Source organism: Schistocerca nitens, chromosome 5, assembly GCF_023898315.1.
Source record: "Schistocerca nitens isolate TAMUIC-IGC-003100 chromosome 5, iqSchNite1.1, whole genome shotgun sequence".
Lineage (NCBI taxonomy): Eukaryota > Metazoa > Arthropoda > Insecta > Orthoptera > Acrididae > Schistocerca > Schistocerca nitens.
The window spans coordinates 327,790,613-327,809,432 of record NC_064618.1 but is presented as its reverse complement, the minus strand read 5'-3'; the positions used below and the strand labels follow the sequence as shown (position 1 = coordinate 327,809,432).

The 18,820-nt window shown below is 42.9% G+C and overlaps 1 protein-coding gene across 2 annotated transcripts in view; it reads left to right on the top strand.

The window, feature by feature from the left end:
• LOC126259355 (splicing factor 45) overlaps window positions 1–18,820 on the top strand; it is a 116,603-nt gene that overhangs the window by 38,114 nt on the left and 59,669 nt on the right. For both annotated transcript variants that reach the window (XM_049956083.1, XM_049956082.1), the window contains one exon: window positions 15,924–16,154. In XM_049956083.1, coding sequence (XP_049812040.1) covers window positions 15,924–16,154 — 231 coding nt within the window. The remainder of the gene's footprint in view (window positions 1–15,923; window positions 16,155–18,820) is intronic.

The following is an 18,820-nucleotide window of genomic DNA, read 5'->3' as shown; positions in this document are numbered from 1 at the left end:
CAGTGTACACACAAGCATCTACCAGCAGCAAAATGTTTCAAAGATTGTGCAGTACTTCATGACAACAAACTGCTTTCACTGTTTTTCTCGTGGACCTCGTTTCAATGAGGTAACGTCACAACAGTTTATATTCTAACAGGTCACGGTAAAATACTGTGAATCGTGGTTTGAGAACCGTTATTTTCAAATTAACTTTCTGTTTATGCAAGATGAATTATTTACATGTTAGAATGTGCAGTGAATTTCTGAAATCACAGAGTGTTAGACTCTCATTCAAAACTTAATGCTGAGGGCCAGTCACTAGAAAAGTGTTCATTCCAGAAGAGCAATCGTTTATGTCATTGTTTAATATTTTACTGGCACATTTGTGTTTGATATATCTTAAAAAGTAGAACACGCTAAAAAAGACCAAGTTGCAAGATTAGTTTTTCATATTTATTTTAGTTCTTTCATGGATTACAAATTTTGCAGTAGTAATGGCAAAAAAAAAAAAGAGAGAGATAGAGAGAGAGAGGTGAGACATGACTTCTTGAGAAATTGCACATTAATTTATTTCTCTATGTAAAGGTCGAAGTGCTTGATGTAACATGCGTTCATCCAAGTAACCCATGAAATGTTCAGTGCACAACAATGAAATTTATAATTGTGCTTGTCAGAAATATTCAGCTGCTACAATTTAAGCTGTCTTCTTAGGACCCTGCCTAAATGCACCCTCATGGGAAAAAATTTTTGACGACCAATATTGTGTGCGAAAAGCATAGCTTTTCTTGTAGCTATGGTCTGTATATATTAATTTAAACCATTAACTTCTCCTATTTGTGTGTTTGTGCTACTTGAGAGTGATGTTGCTATTGACTTACTGCATCATGTGTCTTATGCTCTGAATATCTGCTGTCATTGACTGGCGAGATAACGCGACTTGAGCTATGACTCGCTGACAAAAGGGCATCGCAATCTTGATTTCATTGCTTCAGAAGGGCCATGCTGTATTTCGTGGAAGTCCTGTCGCTGTATTTGGTAGGGTTCCTATATATACTTTCGCAATTCAAAAACGTGCAATGTAGATGTTGCCATGCATCAAAGATCTTTCCAAAACACGTTGTTTTTTTGCTGGGTTTCATTTCTTATAGCACCAGGAAGTTCTATGCGGGCGTATAAAACCTTCACCATTTGAGGGATTGACAAGTTTTACAGCTTTGAGGGAAAGTATATTGTCACTTAGCACAGAAAAAAATGTATGGTGTATTTTCACCTGGGAAAAAGTGTATTTTTAACCAGAAATTCTGGGGGAAATCTTTTTTCTCCATACACACCCAGTATAAACAAGTGGTCATAAAGCACATTTCAGCTGTGTATCTATATGAAGTGTGTTGCACATCCCTTTGTACATGTTAAAGTATGTTGCATGAATCTGGGAATTGAACATAACTTAAAAAGGCCTGGAACAGCAGGCACAAAAATTTCTATGGTAGTTGTAGTGCAAATGGACACAAAAGCAAGGCTAAGGCTAGGAACCTGTTGAGGAACTTTGGTTCAAATTTAGGATAGCTGACCAAGCACTGGATAGATGTGCACCTGGAAGAACAGTTCGTGGTGGTAGAGCTCTCCATGGCATACAGTCTCTGGAAAACAAAAAATTCTAATGAAACAGTGACTGATATGTTTTTCAGGTTTGCAGCAAGATCCTAAAAATCAAACTGATATAATGTTTTAGCATTCGTACTGTGCTCCTTTGTGAAACAGTGCTCAGTCAATACAGACTTTTCTTGTTGTTGAGATTTTCTGTGGTGACAGTGTTCTGTACAACTATCATAGGCCATAAGCTTTCTCACTTGAAAAAGAAATCTGTCCATGCCAGGCTCATTTAGTCCCAAATCATCCTCAACAGAGCCTAATAGCTCACTGATCTTTGGTAGTTGACAGAACAAGGTCATCTTAAAATTCTCCCACTTTTTGAGGACACACACTCAGTATAAGTAAGGAAGGCAACTATATAATGAAAAGGATAGTTGCTATTCACCATACAGCAAAGATGCTCAATCGCGGGGGGGGGGGGGGGGGGGGGGGGGGGGGGGGCGAACAAGGCCTTTGTCAAAAAGACTCTCTCTCTCTCTCTCTCTCTCTCTCTCTCTCTCTCTCTCACACACACACACACACACACACACACACACACACACACACACACGGAAATGCAATTCACGCTACATGATCACAGTCTCTGGCAGCTGAAGCGAGGCTGCCATTCCTATCTGCAACTCACCATCTCTGCTATATGGTGAGTAGCAACTGTCGTTTCCATAATATTGTTACATTCCATCCTGGATTTTCCATTGTTTAAAGAAAGAAACTGTTCTACATCCATTTTCCTGTACTTTTAGTGATGGTCCAAATGCCGTAATGTGAAAATCCACTAATCAGAGTAGGTAGACTTTAGGTGTTCAGTTTTTCTCTATTTCAGCGAGTATGTGTTGCACACTGGCCATGGTACACAGTACAATTGCATACAGTTTCTGGCAGTGAGCCGGAGCAGAGTCAATAGGCAGCATTCACTTGTAAGTTAGACAGTTTGTCCATAAGCAGAGTCCAATGTTGTTCATTAGCCCAAAGATTAATCTGTAAGCAATTTCTCGTAGATTAATCTGCAAGCGGAGTCCACATCACAAAGAAGTAAATGAGTGTGCAGGAAACTTGAGAAAGATGGAGCATGGTGAGTACCAAACATGGAGTGCCTGTAGCTGATTCTGGCAAACCTTGTATACAGTCCTGTACTAGCCTAACTGCTCAGGTCATATGGTGTCACTAGCATGGCATGTGAATATCGGCTGTGTTCTGATAGTACAGTAACTATTGCCAGCTTGGAGTCACCCTCCATAAATGTCATCAGCAACTTCTGTAATCAGCTCTGTGTTTATGCCTGCTGTTTGGTGCCCTCTTCGTTGTTGTGATCCGTCTCTGGAGCTAGCTCCATATTTATGTTTTCTGTTTCCAGCAGTGACATAAGGAATATCTTCTGGCAAGTTGTCAGCATTGAAGATGGCAGTGAGACACCTGTGAAGTTCGGATTATTCCGAAAAGCACAGGAAGATGGATGTAAAACAGTTAATTTCCTTCCTTGTGCTTGGAGTGTGTCCTCTAAAATTGGGAGAATTTTGAAAAGAGTTAACATCAGCACTTCATTCAATCTACTTGTCAAGACCAGAGCACTGGATGGCTGGATGACTTTGGATAAAGGAAGCCTGTCAAATACAAAATTCCATGTTCTGGGTGAAAAGCTCGATGTAGGCCATGCAGTTCGTATGGTCCATGATAGATGCACAGAACACTGTTGCCACACAAGATTTCAACAAAACAGGAAACCTATACTACTTGAGCACTGTTCAATTGAGGGTCACTGTAGGAAATGTGCTGACACATTAGCAGCTGCTGGTGCGTCAGTGGTATTGGAGTAGTGTCCTAAAGGAAACAGTAGAGATTACATTAAGAGGTAATCTCATTAACTGAGACCATGAGTTTCCTTTAAGCAAAAGTGGAACCACCCCATTTAACAGATATTACATCAAAAGCAGATCTGGCAGTTGTTTCAATTGTTATATATCTCCCCTCCCATCATTCATCACAAGTGGCACTGCATGTGCACTCTGTGAGGGAAGAGCACTGACAGCTTCTGGCACACACACAGTGGGCAATGGCTCTGGCTTTTCAACAGTTCAGCATTGCATCTGAGGTTGACTGCCAAGTTGAATGCCAAAATAGTATGTCAGTTTGCTTTTTTAGGGTCTGGCTGCAAACCTGACAAACATTCAACAAGCTGCTATACCAGAAAAGCTTCTGTGGTCAAAACAATTCTGCACAGTAAATGGAAAACAAGGCACTGAGCTGTAGGTAGAATTATGTTAAACAAAATATGTATTTCTGTCAAAAGGTTGAGCATTGTACCAGGATCTTAATGGAAGACTGTACCAAACCCAAAGAAATTCTGGACTATTTAAAATCTGTCAGTGGTACCAAAATTAGTGTCCAGACACACATGAAGGATACAGGAACTAAAACTGAGGGCAGTAAAGATGAGAGATTTTGATATTACTGTCAGTGGCATTGAGATAACAGCAGAAGTTAATAAAGTTGAAAAAGACTCAATTCCTGGTGTAATCCTTATTTCATTTCACACAGAATTTGCAGCTAAGTGAAACCCTCTTATAACTATAATATGCGATTGATCCATCTAACAAAAACTGCATCCTGTATTTGGAAAAAAGCACAGGTCACACCCGTCTACAAGAAGGTTAGCAGATGTGATCCATAAGACTAATATTGACATTCATGTATTGTAGAATCTTAGAACACATTCTAAGCACAATCATAATGAGGTATTTTGGTCAGAACGGTCTCCTGTATTCCAATCAAGTGAGATTCTGTGAACACTGGTCTTGCAACACACTTTTCTGACATGACATCTTGAAAGCCAAGTTCAGTATCTTCACAGGCATGACAACACTGCTAAACAACAGTGTTCACACAAGGTACGGTACAGGCACACGGTGGGTTGACAACAAGCTAGGGACCAGCACCCCACCAGAGGAATAAAATCTGCACGCGAGTCAATCTATGGGAAGCAGAAAATCTGAAACTGCTTAGAGCTGTGTTCAGGCATAAGAATAGCATACCTGTATGGCAGGCATGGGTGGCTGATGACTGAATACACAGAAATGGCACGATGTGCACGACAGTTGAACTCGGTGTTAGAACTGCCCCACCCAGCTTACTGCCACCAACTGGTAAACAATTTGATTGGTGGTCTTCCCATACGATGCGTCACGTGTCCCCCATGGCAGCTCAACTGCCTCTTATTGCTATGTCTGCTGGCAGGGATACTAAATCCCTTTCCTTGAGAAGGCCACATAAGGCCTAAAATTACCAGGGTTGGGCCTTAAACTCAAGCACTAAACTGGAGAGAGCGTTGGAGACACCAGTAACGTACCGACCTCTGAAGGAAACAATGCCAACAATGATGGCTCCACAAGAGGTGTGAAAAGGTGCAGAGGCTGAGGCTGCAGCTTGTCCACTGGCAGTGGTTGGAGCCAGGCCACATCTCCCGGCTAGAAGGGAGAGGAGGCAAGGGGTGTGATGGAGGGCAGGTCAGAATCCATGGACTCCGCATCGGTAAACAAGGTATGAAGCGTCACCAGGGTCGAAGGTTGCAGGTGAAGCGGAGGATTGCCGAGGGTGAAGGAGGACCACAATGTGGAAGCACGACACAGCAAGTGGGAGCCTGCCCTCGGAAAAATATTGTGAAAGCCCCTGCCAGGTGACTGGGAGAGTGTAGCAGTGATGGCCCAACAGCCTTAATGGGTTACTGCTCCCAACTGATATCCACCACAAACAACTGCTGATCTTTATGGTCGATCATGACATCCAGCAGCCACCCTTGCTGCCTGCTAAAAGACCAGCCCCAAATGGCAGTCTCAGGAGGAAAATGCAGCGGGGCCACAGTGGACCGAGGTATGTGACTCAGGTTGCAACAAATCCAGGAGACCCCATGGGTGGTGCCCATGCAACCGTTTCACTGCATTGCGCCTCTTGAATAGTGTCATTGAGTTCATAGCCAGAAAACTTGACAACACATTGTCGTAGGAAGAGGCAGAAATGGACTTCTTCATTTGGGTCTTGAACGTACACATTAAGCACTCCACCTCCAAGTTAGAAGCCGAGTGAAACAGGACAGTCCTCAAATGCTGGATGCAATTTCAAATGCAAAACTCTTCATACTCCTCTGACACAAACTGCCAGCCATTAGCAGACATGAGGGTCATGGGAGATCCCTCAGTAGCAATACTGACCAATAACACTCAAACAATAGCAGTCTATAGTGTGGAGAACAACTTGGGGCCATTCTGGGAATTGTACAAGGCATTGACCAACAACAACCTTATGCTGCCCAAATACCAAACAGCGGAATCGACATGGACGTGTGGTCCAGGATTGGCCAAGGGGAAATCTGGCTTGGCAGTGCAGCCTAGTTCTGCTCGCAGGCCCTATAAGCCCACACTAGATGTTTGATGTCACAGTTGATTGCTGGCAAGTATACATGATGCTACGCTAAAGCCTTCATACCGCAGTGAGAAGCATGCAGTAGCTGGAGTATACAAGGATGCAATGCTGAGGGAATGACCACCCAACAGCTTTGCTCCTCTGTGCCAAGCAGAAGGACCAGCTGGACATCGTGCACTCACTCATGTAGGAGACCTGACCTCGAAACCCAACCGCATAGCCGTAATGGTTTTTCAGAATAGTGGGTCATCCGCTGCGGCGAGTCACAACCTCTCTTGCTGTAATGGAAAATCCAACAAGGTTTGCTACCAGCTATCATCCAAGATGAACACTAGAGCCTCCTGCTGATTGAACTCTGGAGCAAGCCCCACCGAAGCCGCAGAAGCGCATCCGCATTTGTGGTCTGGGAGATGAATCAGTAACATATATCATAAGAATAATTACTGAGAAAAAGTGCCTATCTCTGCAACTGGTGGGCAGTACTGTCTGGCAGCTCAGAACAAGAACTGATAAGGAAATCAGTGGCATGTGGTTGGTGACCAGTAGGAACTTCACCCCCTACAAGTAAACGTGAAACTTGTTAATTCCAAATATGATAGCTAATGCCTCCTTTTTCATCTGAGAATAATTAAGCTGGTCTGTGGAAAAGTCTTTGATGTGCGAGTGATGTGCTGCTCAGTGCCATCTCATTTCTGAAGGGACAGAGTTGTGCAAATGCCATACTAGCATGTAACAGCCCAGGGGTAAAGGTTTACCCAGTGTGAAATAAGCCAAACTGGGAGAAAAGCACAAATACTGCTTGAGGGACTGAAAAGTCTGTTGACACTCCACAGATCAGAGAAACTCAGTGCCCTTTTAGAGAAAGCGATTAAGAGGATGGCAGATGTGAATGGTCTGGGGAATGAACTTAACATAATATGAACTCTTGCATAAAAAAGACTGGAGCATCTTCAGGTTCCGGGACACTGGCATGTTGCTGATGGCTTTGACATCGTCATCCGTAGGGATGAGGCCACCTTTGCTCAGCACATGTCCCAAAAAATGCATCCTTGTGGAGGAAAAAACTGCACTTTTTCAGCTTGGAACAGAGGCCATTCTCCAGAAGGCACTGGATAACTGACTTTAGGTTTGGTAAATGCTTCTCTTGTGTAGAACCTGTCACCCAGATGTCATCAAAACAGTTTACATGACGAGGAGTGTCCTGAATCAACTGTTTCAAATATCATTGATAAATTCCCGGCACAGAGGAGATCCCAAAATGCAAGCAGTTGAATTGGTAAAGCACGAAGGGTGTGTTGAGTACCAAGAAATTTAAAGAAACTCTACCTACAGCATCTGCAAGTATGCAGCAAGCAAGTTGATGTGTGAAACCCCCCTCCCAGCTGTGCGAGTCAATCTGCGAGAAGCAGAAAGTCCAAAACCGTGCTCAGGGATAAATGCATCACGAAGCATGTGTGGATGGCTGATGACAGAATGCACAGAAATGACACAAGACGTAAGGCGAGGCCTGCGGTAGTTGAACTTAGCATTAGAACTGCCCTGCCTGGCATACTACCACTGACAGGTAAACACTTCCATCAGATGATATGCCCATAGAATGTGTCTTGTGTGCCCCCTGGCAGCTGTCTGCATTATTCAACGGCAATAGCTAACCCACCTCATTTGCCTCCATCACAATGTCCACTGGTGGAAGTAATGCAAGAATCAAGGCAGTCATATGAATGCGGTATTTCTTGACTTACAAAAAGCAATTGCCACGATGCCACATCAACCAAATGAAAATGTCTGGAATATTAAACAAAATTTGACATTGAATTGTGACTTTCTTGGCAGATTGGACTTAACATGTTACCTTGAATGGAGAGTCATTACCGAATGTAGAAGTAATTGAAGGCATGCCCTGTTAAATGTATTAGAACCCTTGCTCTTCATGCTGTATCTCGTTGTACTAGCAGACAGTAGTAACCTCAGACTGTCCTGAAATGTAAAACTGGGTACTTCACAAAACACAGAAACATAGTAGTCCATATCTGAAATATAAATGAGTTGCAGTTGGAATGAATCAATTCCTAGAAATACCTGGCTGTAACTATTTGTGGGTATAGTAAATGGAAAAATCACATAGGATCAGTTGTGATAGAGCAGGTGGCAGTCTATTTCATTGGTAGGATATTACGAAAATACAGTCAGTCAACAAAAAAATCTGTTATAAAACACTCATCGCCCTATCCTAGAATATTGCTCGAGGATATGGAATCCATATCGTATAGAACTAACGGGGGATATTGAAATTATGCAAAGGAGGACAGCCCACATGATCACAGGTTTTTATGGCCCATGGGAGAGTATCATTGATATGTTGAAAAATCTAAACTGACCAATGGTTGAAGATAAACACTATGAAACTATGTTTAAGTGAGCAGTGAACTACAGCCTCCTAAATATTGTATCCATATGGAACATGAAGGCAATATTAGAATAATTGCAGCATGCATAGAGACATTTAAAACAGTATTCTTCATTTACACTGTACTTGAATGGAACAGGAAGAAATCCTTGTTTATGGTTCATGAGAAGTACCTTCTGTCATGCACTTCACATTGGTTAGCAGAGTAAGAATGTAGATAAATATGTGGTGTTGTAGATAAAGCCATGGATGGGCCTGTAGAACATATAAACTTGTTGATTTCTTATGTCAGTCACACAGGGATAGCTGTAAAGATTTGGGCTCTAATATTTGCATTTTGCTCTTATTCTCACTCTTATAGTTGCCTTCACTGCCAATTATTAAATAAAAAACCTGGGCTTGAACATTATGTGGTGCACCTGTTGTTTCTTAAAAAGGATGTGTGTTTGAAAATCTTGATGCAGCATTATGCATGGATATAACTGTTTTGATTAGAAGAAATAGATAATAAACTTCATCAGCTTCCATAGTGAGAGTAATCAGATAAGCTCTGTCTTATGCAGTGAGTGTTGTGTTAGAGAGAAAAAGGTTGTTTCCTCCTCCTAGGTGGTACAGTGTATCAGTGATCCAGTTAATGAATAATGGCATAAATTTTACTTTTAGCTATTCTGGATTCATCTCAAATGTTTTTGTACAACTTTGTATTATGGTAATAATTGTCCTACCAGTGTGAAATATTTCATTATGTTGTCCACTGTCTGTTGATTTATGAAGAAGTTATGAACTACCTTCTGTAAAACTAAGTGATTACCCCGGAACGTGGGGCACAGTACCAGTTGCAATTATCTGACAGCTTCCAGTGGCAAGAAAAATTTATTTTTCAAAATTTTGTTTAATGACCAAATTTAAAAATTTAAAATACTGTCATAATCTATTCATCTTATGTTAAAAGTTTAAACCAATAAGAACAAGTGCTGCAGTTAGAAGAGGTGTGTTTGTCTTGAGGCTGCATAAGACAGTGTGCTGGTATGCAACTAGAAGTATCCAGTATTTGAGAATGAGAGCTCTGAGAGACTCCCAATAAACTTTACACATAATTTCAAAACTATACAGATCTTTCCCTCGCTGACACCCCTCACAAAACAATGAAGGAAAAAAAATTATTGTGAACATTTCGCTATTCATGCAGCCAAACCTCAGCATCAGGCATGACATTTTAATTTGTAACTTATTAGAGAAGGAAAGTTGCTGATTTGCTGCTCACCATGTAGCGGAGATGCTGAGTCACGATAGGCACAATAAAAGATTCACACAATTATAGCTTTCAGCCATTAAGGCCTTTGTGTGTGTGTGTGTGTGTGTGTGTGTGTGTGCGTGTGTGTGTGTGTGTGCGTGTGTGTGTGTGTGTGTTTCAAGCTTTCGCAACCCAGAGGGAAAGACGAAAGGATGTGGGATTTAAGGGAGAGGGTAAGGAGTCATACGTCTGCCTGTGTCTGTATATGTGCGGATGGATATGTGTGTGTGTGTGTGTGTGTGCGTGTGCGTGTGCGTGTGCGTGTGCGTGCGCGTGCATGCGTGCGTGAGTGTATACCTGTCCTTTTTTCCCCCATAAGGTAAGTCTTTCCACTCCTGGGATTGGAATGACACCTTACCCTCTCCTTTAAAACCAACATCCTTTCGTCTTTCCCTCTCCTTCCCTCTTTCCTGATGAAGCAACCTTGGGTTGCGAAAGCTTGAAATTTGTGTGCGTGTTTGTGTGTTTTTTATTGTCTCCTATCAACATACCAATGCTTTCGTTTGGTAAGTTACAGCATCGTTGTTTTTAGATATATATTTTTCCCATGTGGTATGTTTCCCTCTTTTATATATATAAAAACAAAGATGATGTAACTTACCAAACGGAAGCGTTGGTATGTTGATAGACACACAAACAAACACAAACACACACACAAAATTCAAGCTTTCGCAACCCACGTTTGCTTCATCAGGAAAGAGGGAAGGAGAGGGAAAGACGAAAGGATGTGGGTTTTAGGGGAGAGGGTAAGGAGTCATTCCAGTCCCGGGAGCAGAAATACTTACCTTAGGGGGAAAAAAGGACAGGCGCACACACACACACACACACACACACACACACACACACACACACACATCCATCCGCACATATACAGACACAAGCAGACATTTGTAAAGGCAAAGAGTTTGGCCAGAGATGTCAGTCGAGGCGGAAGTACAGAGGCAAAGATGTTGTTGAATGACAGGTGAGGTACGAGGGTCGGCATCTTGAAATTAGTGGAAGTTGAGGCCTGGTGGGTAATGGGAAGAGAGGATATACTGAAGGGTAAGTTCCCATCTCTGGAGTTCTGATAGGTTGGTGTTAGTGGGAAGTATCCAGATAACCCGGACGGTGTAACACTGTGCCAAGATGTGCTGGCCGTGCACCAAGGCATGTTTAGCCACAGGGTGATCCTCATTACCAACAAACACTGTCTGCCTGTGTCCGTTCATGCGAATGGACAGTTTGTTGCTGGTCATACCCACATAGAACGCTTCACAGTGTAGGCATGTCAGTTGGTAAATCACGTGGGTGCTTCCACAAGTGGCTCTGCATTTGATTGTGTACAACGTCCGGGTTACAGGACTGGAGTAGGTGGTGGTGGGAGGGTGCATGGGACAGGTCTTACACCGAGGGCGGTTACAAGGGTAGGAGCCGGGGGGTAGGGAAGGTGGTTTGGGAATTTCATAGGGATGAACCAAGAGGTTACGAAGGTTAGGTGAACGGCGGAAAGACACTCTTGGTGGAGTGGGGAGGATTTCATGAAGTATGGATCTCATTTCAGGGCAGGATTTGAGGAAGTCGTATCCCTGCTGGAGAGCCACATTCAGAGTCTGATCCAGTCCCGGAAAGTATCCTGTCACAAGTGGGGCACTTTTGGGGTTCTTCTGTGGGAGGTTCTGGGTTTGAGGGGATGAGGAAGGGGCTCTGGTTATTTGCTTATGTACCAGTTCGGGAGGGTAGTTGTGGATTGCGAAAGCTGTTTTCAGCTTGTTGGTGTAATGGTTCAGGGATTCCGGACTGGAGCAGATTCGTTTGCCACGAAGACCTAAGCTGTAGGGAAGGGACTGTTAGATATGGAAACATTCCACGTGGGAAAAATATATCTAAAAACAAAGATGATGTGACTTACCGAACGAAAGCGCTGGCAGGTCGATAGACACACAAACAAACACAAACACACACATAAAATTCAAGCTTTCCCAACAAACTGTTGCCTCATCAGGAAAGAGGGGAAGGAGAGGGAAAGACGAAAGGATGTGGGTTTTAAGGGAGAGGGTAAGGAGTCATTCCTATCCCGGGAGGGGAAAGACTTACCTTAGGGGGAAAAAAGGACAGGTATACACTCGCACACACACACATATCCATCCACACATATACAGAGACAAGCAGACATATTTAAAGACAAAGAGTTTGGGCAGAGGCGGAAGTGAAGAGGCAAAGATGATGTTGAATGACAGGTGAGGTATGAGTGGCGGCAACTTGAAATTAGCGGAGATTGAGGCCTGGTGGGTAACGGGAAGAGAGGATATATTGAAGAGCAAGTTCCCATCTCCGGAGTTCGGATAGGTTGGTGTTGGTGGGAAGTATCCAGATAACCCGGACGGTGTAACACTGTGCCAAGATGTGCTGGCCGTGCACCAAGGCATGTTTAGCCACAGGGTGATCCTCATTACCAACAAACACTGTCTGCCTGTGTCCATTCATGCGAATGGACAGTTTGTTGCTGGTCATTCCCACATAGAATGCATCACAGTGTAGGCAGGTCAGTTGGTAAATCACGTGGGTGCTTTCACATGTGGCTCTGCCTTTGATCGTGTACACCTTCCGGGTTACAGGACTCTCCAGTCCTGTAACCCGGAAGGTGTACACGATCAAAGGCAGAGCCACATGTGAAAGCACCCACGTGATTTACCAACTGACCTGCCTACACTGTGGTGGTGGGAGGGTGCATGGGACAGGTTTTACACCGGGGGCGGTTACAAGGATAGGAGCCAGAGGGTAGGGAAGGTGGTTTGGGGATTTCATAGCGATGAACTAACAGGTTACGAAGGTTAGGTGGACGGCGGAAAGACACTCTTGGTGGAGTGGGGATGTGATTTACCAGCTGACCTGCCTACACTGTGATGCATTCTATGTGGGAATGACCAGCAACAAACTGTCCATTTGCATGAACGGACACAGGCAGACAGTGTTTGTTGGTAATGAGGATCACCCTGTGGCTAAACATGCCTTGGTGCACGGCCAGCACATCTTGGCACAGTGTTACACCGTCCGGGTTATCTGGATACTTCCCACCACATATTTAAATATGTCTGCTTGTGTCTATATATGTGTGGATGGATATGTGTGTGTGTGTGTGTGTGTGTGTGTGTGTGTGTGCGCGCGAGTGTATACCTGTCCTTTTTTCCCCCTAAGGTAAGTCTTTCCGCTCCCGGGATTGGAATGACTCCTTACCCTCTCCCTTAAAACCCACATCCTTTCGTCTTTCCCTCTCCTTCCCCTCTTTCCTGATGAGGCAACAGTTTGTTGCGAAAGCTTGAATTTTGTTTCAGCCTCATGTTACACTTTCCACCTTCTTGTAACATGTCACCCTCACAACGACCCCATTAAGTTTTATTTACATTCCCTCCGCAAACATGCCTTCACCCTAGCCAGATTACACTCCCATATTTTATTTACTCAGGCTTGTCTTACATTTGGGATTACCCCCTAAGGCCTCACACTTAAAGTTCCCATCTCTGGCTGTACCCCTTCTTTCCATCAGTCCCTATACCAGTTCCAGACTGAACAATCCATTGCCCTCACCCACCTAATCCTTCACCTACACATCAACTCAGCCAATGAACACACCTGACAACTCCTATCCCTAATAAAAGTCCTCAATCTTTCCTCTCCCACATCCACACCAGCTGTTCAGAGCATCCTCCTACAGGCCAACTGCAAATTAGAACAGCATGCCACCCTCCACCTCAAAAAACTATTAAATCTCCTGGTTTCCCACCTCTGTAAAGCCAACTCACTCACCCTCCACAACCTTTCCAACAATCCTCAACCTCCTCTCATTGCACACAGACCCAGTCTTTCCCATCTACTCAATCTCCCACTTCCAGCTCCACTCCCCCAAAACCTCAAAATTCTAATCAAACACAATCTGGAACCACAACACCCCAATTCAGTAGTTGTCCTGCAGAACCTCAACAAATTCTCTGGAGGAAACCCTATCCACATTCCTCCAGAACCTCAACAACTTCTCCCCCATTTGCCTCACGTGGTCCCACTCAACCCAACAAGTCACCTTCCTAGATGTTGACCTCCACCTGAGAGATGGCTACATCAGTACCTCCATCCATATCAAACCTACTAACCACCAGCAATACCTCCAGTTTGACAGCTGCCACCCATTCTATACCAAGAAGACCCTTCCATGCAGCCTTGCCACCCATGGCCGTCCCATCAGCAGTGACGAGCAGTCCCTCCCAAAATATACCGAGGGTCTCACTGAAGCCTTCACTGACCTTAATTATCCTCCCATCCTTGTAAAAAAAAAAAAAAAAATCTCCCATGCCTTATCTTTCCAGTCTCCCACCACCTCCCAAAGTCCTACAGCCCAGCCACAGAGGAGCATTCCCCTCATAACTCAGTACCACCCGAGACTGGAGCAACTGAATTACCTTCTCTGCCAGGGTTTCGATTACCTCTCGTTGTGCCCTGAAATGAGAAATGTCCTGCCCACTATACTTCCCACCTGTCCAATAGCGGTATTCCGCTATCCACCAAACCTACACAATATACTCGTCCATCCCTACACAACCCCTGCTCCCAACCCCTTACCTCATATCTCATACCCCTGTAATAGACCTAGATGCAAGACCTGTCCCATACATCCTCCTACCACCATCTACTCATCTACTCCACTCCGGTCACTAACATCACCTATCCCATCAAAGGCAAGGCTACCTGTGAAACCAGTCATGTGATTTACAAGCTAAGCTGCAACCACTGTGCTGTATTCTATGTAGGCATGACAACCAATAAGCTGTATGTCCACATGAATGGCCACCGACAAACTGTGGCCAAAAAACAAGTGGACCACCCTGTTGCTGAACACGCTGCCAAACATGATATCCCTCACCTTAATGACTGCTTCACAGCCTGTGCCATATGGATCCTTCCCACCAACACCAGCTTTTCGGATTGAGTTGGTGGGAACTTTTCCTGCAATACATCCTACGTTCCCGTAACCCTCCTGGTTTCAACCTTCGTTAGTCACTGTCCTCACCTGTCCAACCCCATCCTTGTTCCCATTCCAGCACTACACAGCCGTCATTTCACCGCCACACCCAATTCTTTTTAATTTCTTTTTATTTTTCTCCTTTCCGCTACTTACTTCCCCCCCCCCCTTCCGCCCTTCGTGTAAACTGCAGCACTTCACTGTCCACCAGCTCCACCATACTATCCCCCCCCCCCCCTTCACTGACCTTAATTATCCTCCCATCCTTGTACAAAAACAAATCTCCTGTGCCTTATCTTTCCAGTCTCCCACCACCTCCCAAAGTCCCACAGCCCAGCCACAGAGGAGCATTCCCCTCGTAACTCAGTACCACCCGAGACTGGAGCAACTGAATTACCTTCTCTGCCAGGGTTTTGATTACCTCTCGTCGTGCTCTGAAATGAGACACTAGCTTCCGCCTTACCCCCATCCAGTCGCCACTCCCATCATGCACTGGTGTTGCTGCTCGCAGTGTGGTTTCAGTTATCTGAGACTGCAGACGTGTGTGCAAGTTGCGTTTTGTGTGTGTGTGTGTGTGTGTGTGTGTGTGTGTGTGTGTGTGTGTGTGTGTGTTGCCGACAAAGTCCTTAATGGCCGAAAGCTATAATTGTGTGAATCTGTTTGATGTGGCTATTGCAACTCAGCGTCTCCGCTATATGGTGAGTAGCAACTTTCCTTCTCTAATATTGTTACATTCAATCTTGGATTTTCCATAGTTTAATTTGTAACTTATTTACTAACAGCTCTATTTGCAACTGCTCTATTTGCAACATACTTTGCAGACATATCTACATATATCACTGAGTGTACGTGTAAAATTGTGTCATTCTAGGACACTTAGTTCAGGAGATAAGAGGTCATAAACATCGAAATGCGTGAAAAACTACTGTTTGCTGTAAATGCAGCACAAATTACCAACACTGTATTCAACCAGCACTTGGTGACACACAACAGACGTTAAGCATAATTTCAAACCTTTCTAAAACTTTGTCTCTTTTACATGGAGTCAGTTATTTATCCTATTAATGCATTTGTAAAGTAATCGAATGTTTCAAGCTGTTTTGAACGTGGTAGTACCATTCTTTAAATAATCATGAGTCTACTGGTACAGACACATTACCATCTTCTGTTTCTTTTTCCAGGAAGGTCAAGGCCTTGGAAAACAAGAACAAGGCATTTCTATGGCTTTACAAGTTGAGAAAACTAGTAAACGAGGGGGCCGTATAATAAGTGAAAAAGAAATAATGCCACCACCTCCACCATCTGCAGGCTCACCATCTTCTGCTTCTCAGTCAGCACCACAGGGCCAGCCAAAGCCTGAGCCATCTATTACGGAAATCATGAAGAGCCCAGCAAAAGTTGTGCTGCTCAGGGTATGCTATCAGTATGCTATAGTTACCACTTAGTGAGGTATGGTGTCTTTTTTGAAGTCACATGATCAGTTTTGATCAGGTTACAATAGCTCTTGTACTATAACAGTAGTATTGTTTATTACATTGTGTGATTTCAATTAGTTTGCATCACTGAGTCCTAGGGCCATTTCTTTAAAAGAAATGTGATTAATTGTTAAATTTAAGTAAAATAACCAAGTGATGCAATGTTTTTTTGTACCTTGCAGCCAATTCACTACCGCTCATGTTTTTCACCACACAGTCACAGAGTTATGTTGAACAGTGCATTTATTTAGGTTTTATGCTGAAACTAACTCTTGCCCAAGCTATTTTGAGGATAATTTTTTCATTTAATAGAATTTCTCTAAGTTACTTGATGATAAACGAACTATCTGCGTATTATTCCTCATAGTTATTGTGGTACTTCAGAATTTAGTTATTTGTCACATTTAATTCATATAGTTTAGTTTGAAAAACATTGTTGCTGAGTAGATTATATATTGTAGATCATACATTGTGGCATATGAAATGTGCGTAAAGTATCAAAATTGTCGTAAAGTTGAGATCAGAAAAACATCTATATTGAAACTAGACTAAACAGATTTTTATGTGTTGGAGGTTTTCAGCACCCAAAGCTGCAGACAGAGGATATGACATATTCAGTGGCCTAACTAGTGTGACACCCTTATTTTATATTTTCGTATGGCCCAGACTTAATAAACGCAAAATTGAGGAAAATGCAGAATCTAGGAAAACGTTGAAATCCCCAAAATATGAGCAAGAATGTATGTAATTGACATACATGATTAAAAATCATAATCCTCTTCAATACATTGTATAAAATCTGTGTAAGTGAAGGAAATTAAATGTACAATACAATGTTTATGCAGTAATTCATGATTGTAAATTTCATCAGTGACATGGCACCACAGGTGTTGGCTGGGATAGATACTGGGGGAAAAATCAGACAACGCCCGAAGGCCAATGCTTTGAATACATGGAAGTTGTGGGTGGTATGGGCAGGCACCATTTCTCAATAAAAGCCCTTTTTTTATCTTTAAAATTTTACAACTTTATTAACTTGATTTTAAAATAGTGAGTGAACATTCGTTATCATGAACAACAAGATCCTCAATATAGTTTGTTAATGAAAGTTCCTGAAGTATTTTAACAGATAAAGAAAAAGTCTCAGAATCAATTTACAAGACTTAAAACTCAAAATCCCTTTTCAAGCTAAGGAAAAAAAAATTACAAATTGCATAATGCAAGGTTAAGTAAAAGATTGTAACACCACATGGCAATACCAAAATTTTCACAGATATGACCTGTGATCTCTAAAGGTAATGAGATATTGATCACAAAATTTTTAAATAAAACAACTTAAATGCAATAAAATCTGATTACTATCAACGTACACTCAAACCCTGTAGTCTCTACAATGCGCACCGTATCACAAAATATTTTCCTTCCTTTTAAACACTTTACACCATAAACATCCTTGCATGTGATGCGTACTACTGCGGAATTATGACAAATAATCAAGCATAAATGTTATAATTAATCAGGTATGTAAAACTTTTACTTTCAAAATCAAAAAACACAAATCAACTCTTAACCTCAGTGGTTATATCTGTTAAAAAATATACAATACATATCTTTTGATTTGGCCGTGGTCACACGCTGTTGTGCACCGTGCTGTCCTTCAGAATCGTTTGCGGCATGGGAAAGATTTTCCATGATAGATAAAACATTGACAGGTGCAACCAACTTACACAACTTGCATACTAGGATTGTACGTCGATGTGGATGCGGCTCACAGATCTTAAAATGGGGAAGGGAGTAGATGTGGTACTACTGAACACTTCCACTATACCTTACCACACCAAACAGCAGTATGGTGGGGTAGAAAAGAGACAACCCCAGCAAAGGTAGTAAGAAAATATTTGGGGGTTTAAACTGTTGGGAGGGCCACACCAAACCACAGAATGATGTCCCAAGCTAAATTATGAAAATACTATGGGTGATTTCGCCACAACAAGCAGAACTGTAAAATACCATAAGAAGTGAACTGCATTTAACACGATTCATAAGCGTCCAACTGAAAAGCTCCACAGTCAATCCTTCCCTTACTACAGACCCTTAACAATACCTCCAAGGTTCACTCATGGACACTACGAGAGTGTCAAATTACTTGTTACAACTGTAGATAACAGTTGAACTTGCTGGGGCCAACTTAGGTTTCTTAATAAGACAAGCAATGATTTGGTGCCTCACTTTGATCCACCTTCGATCCAAAACAGTCATTTACTTTAAAGCAGCTAAATATATGACAATGCTGATATCATCGCTCTCCTCCCAAGCAGCGCTCTGACTGGAGACTGCAGTACCGAAGCAAAGTTTACACCACTCACAAGTCTGGTATATGCACCTCCAATGTGCACCTTTTTCACATTCTTGTGTTCACCTCATGCACCAAACTTGCCGTAATTCTTTGTCGGAATCCAAGGGCAGAACCAAGAAATCACTTCTCATCCCTTAAATGACCGCACGATGATCACCCTCAGGACAACACTGGCCTCCACACTAGGATCTTCGAGCCCACGGCTTCCGTTCCCAACTGACTGCTTCTGCGGGGCCCACGGATCGAG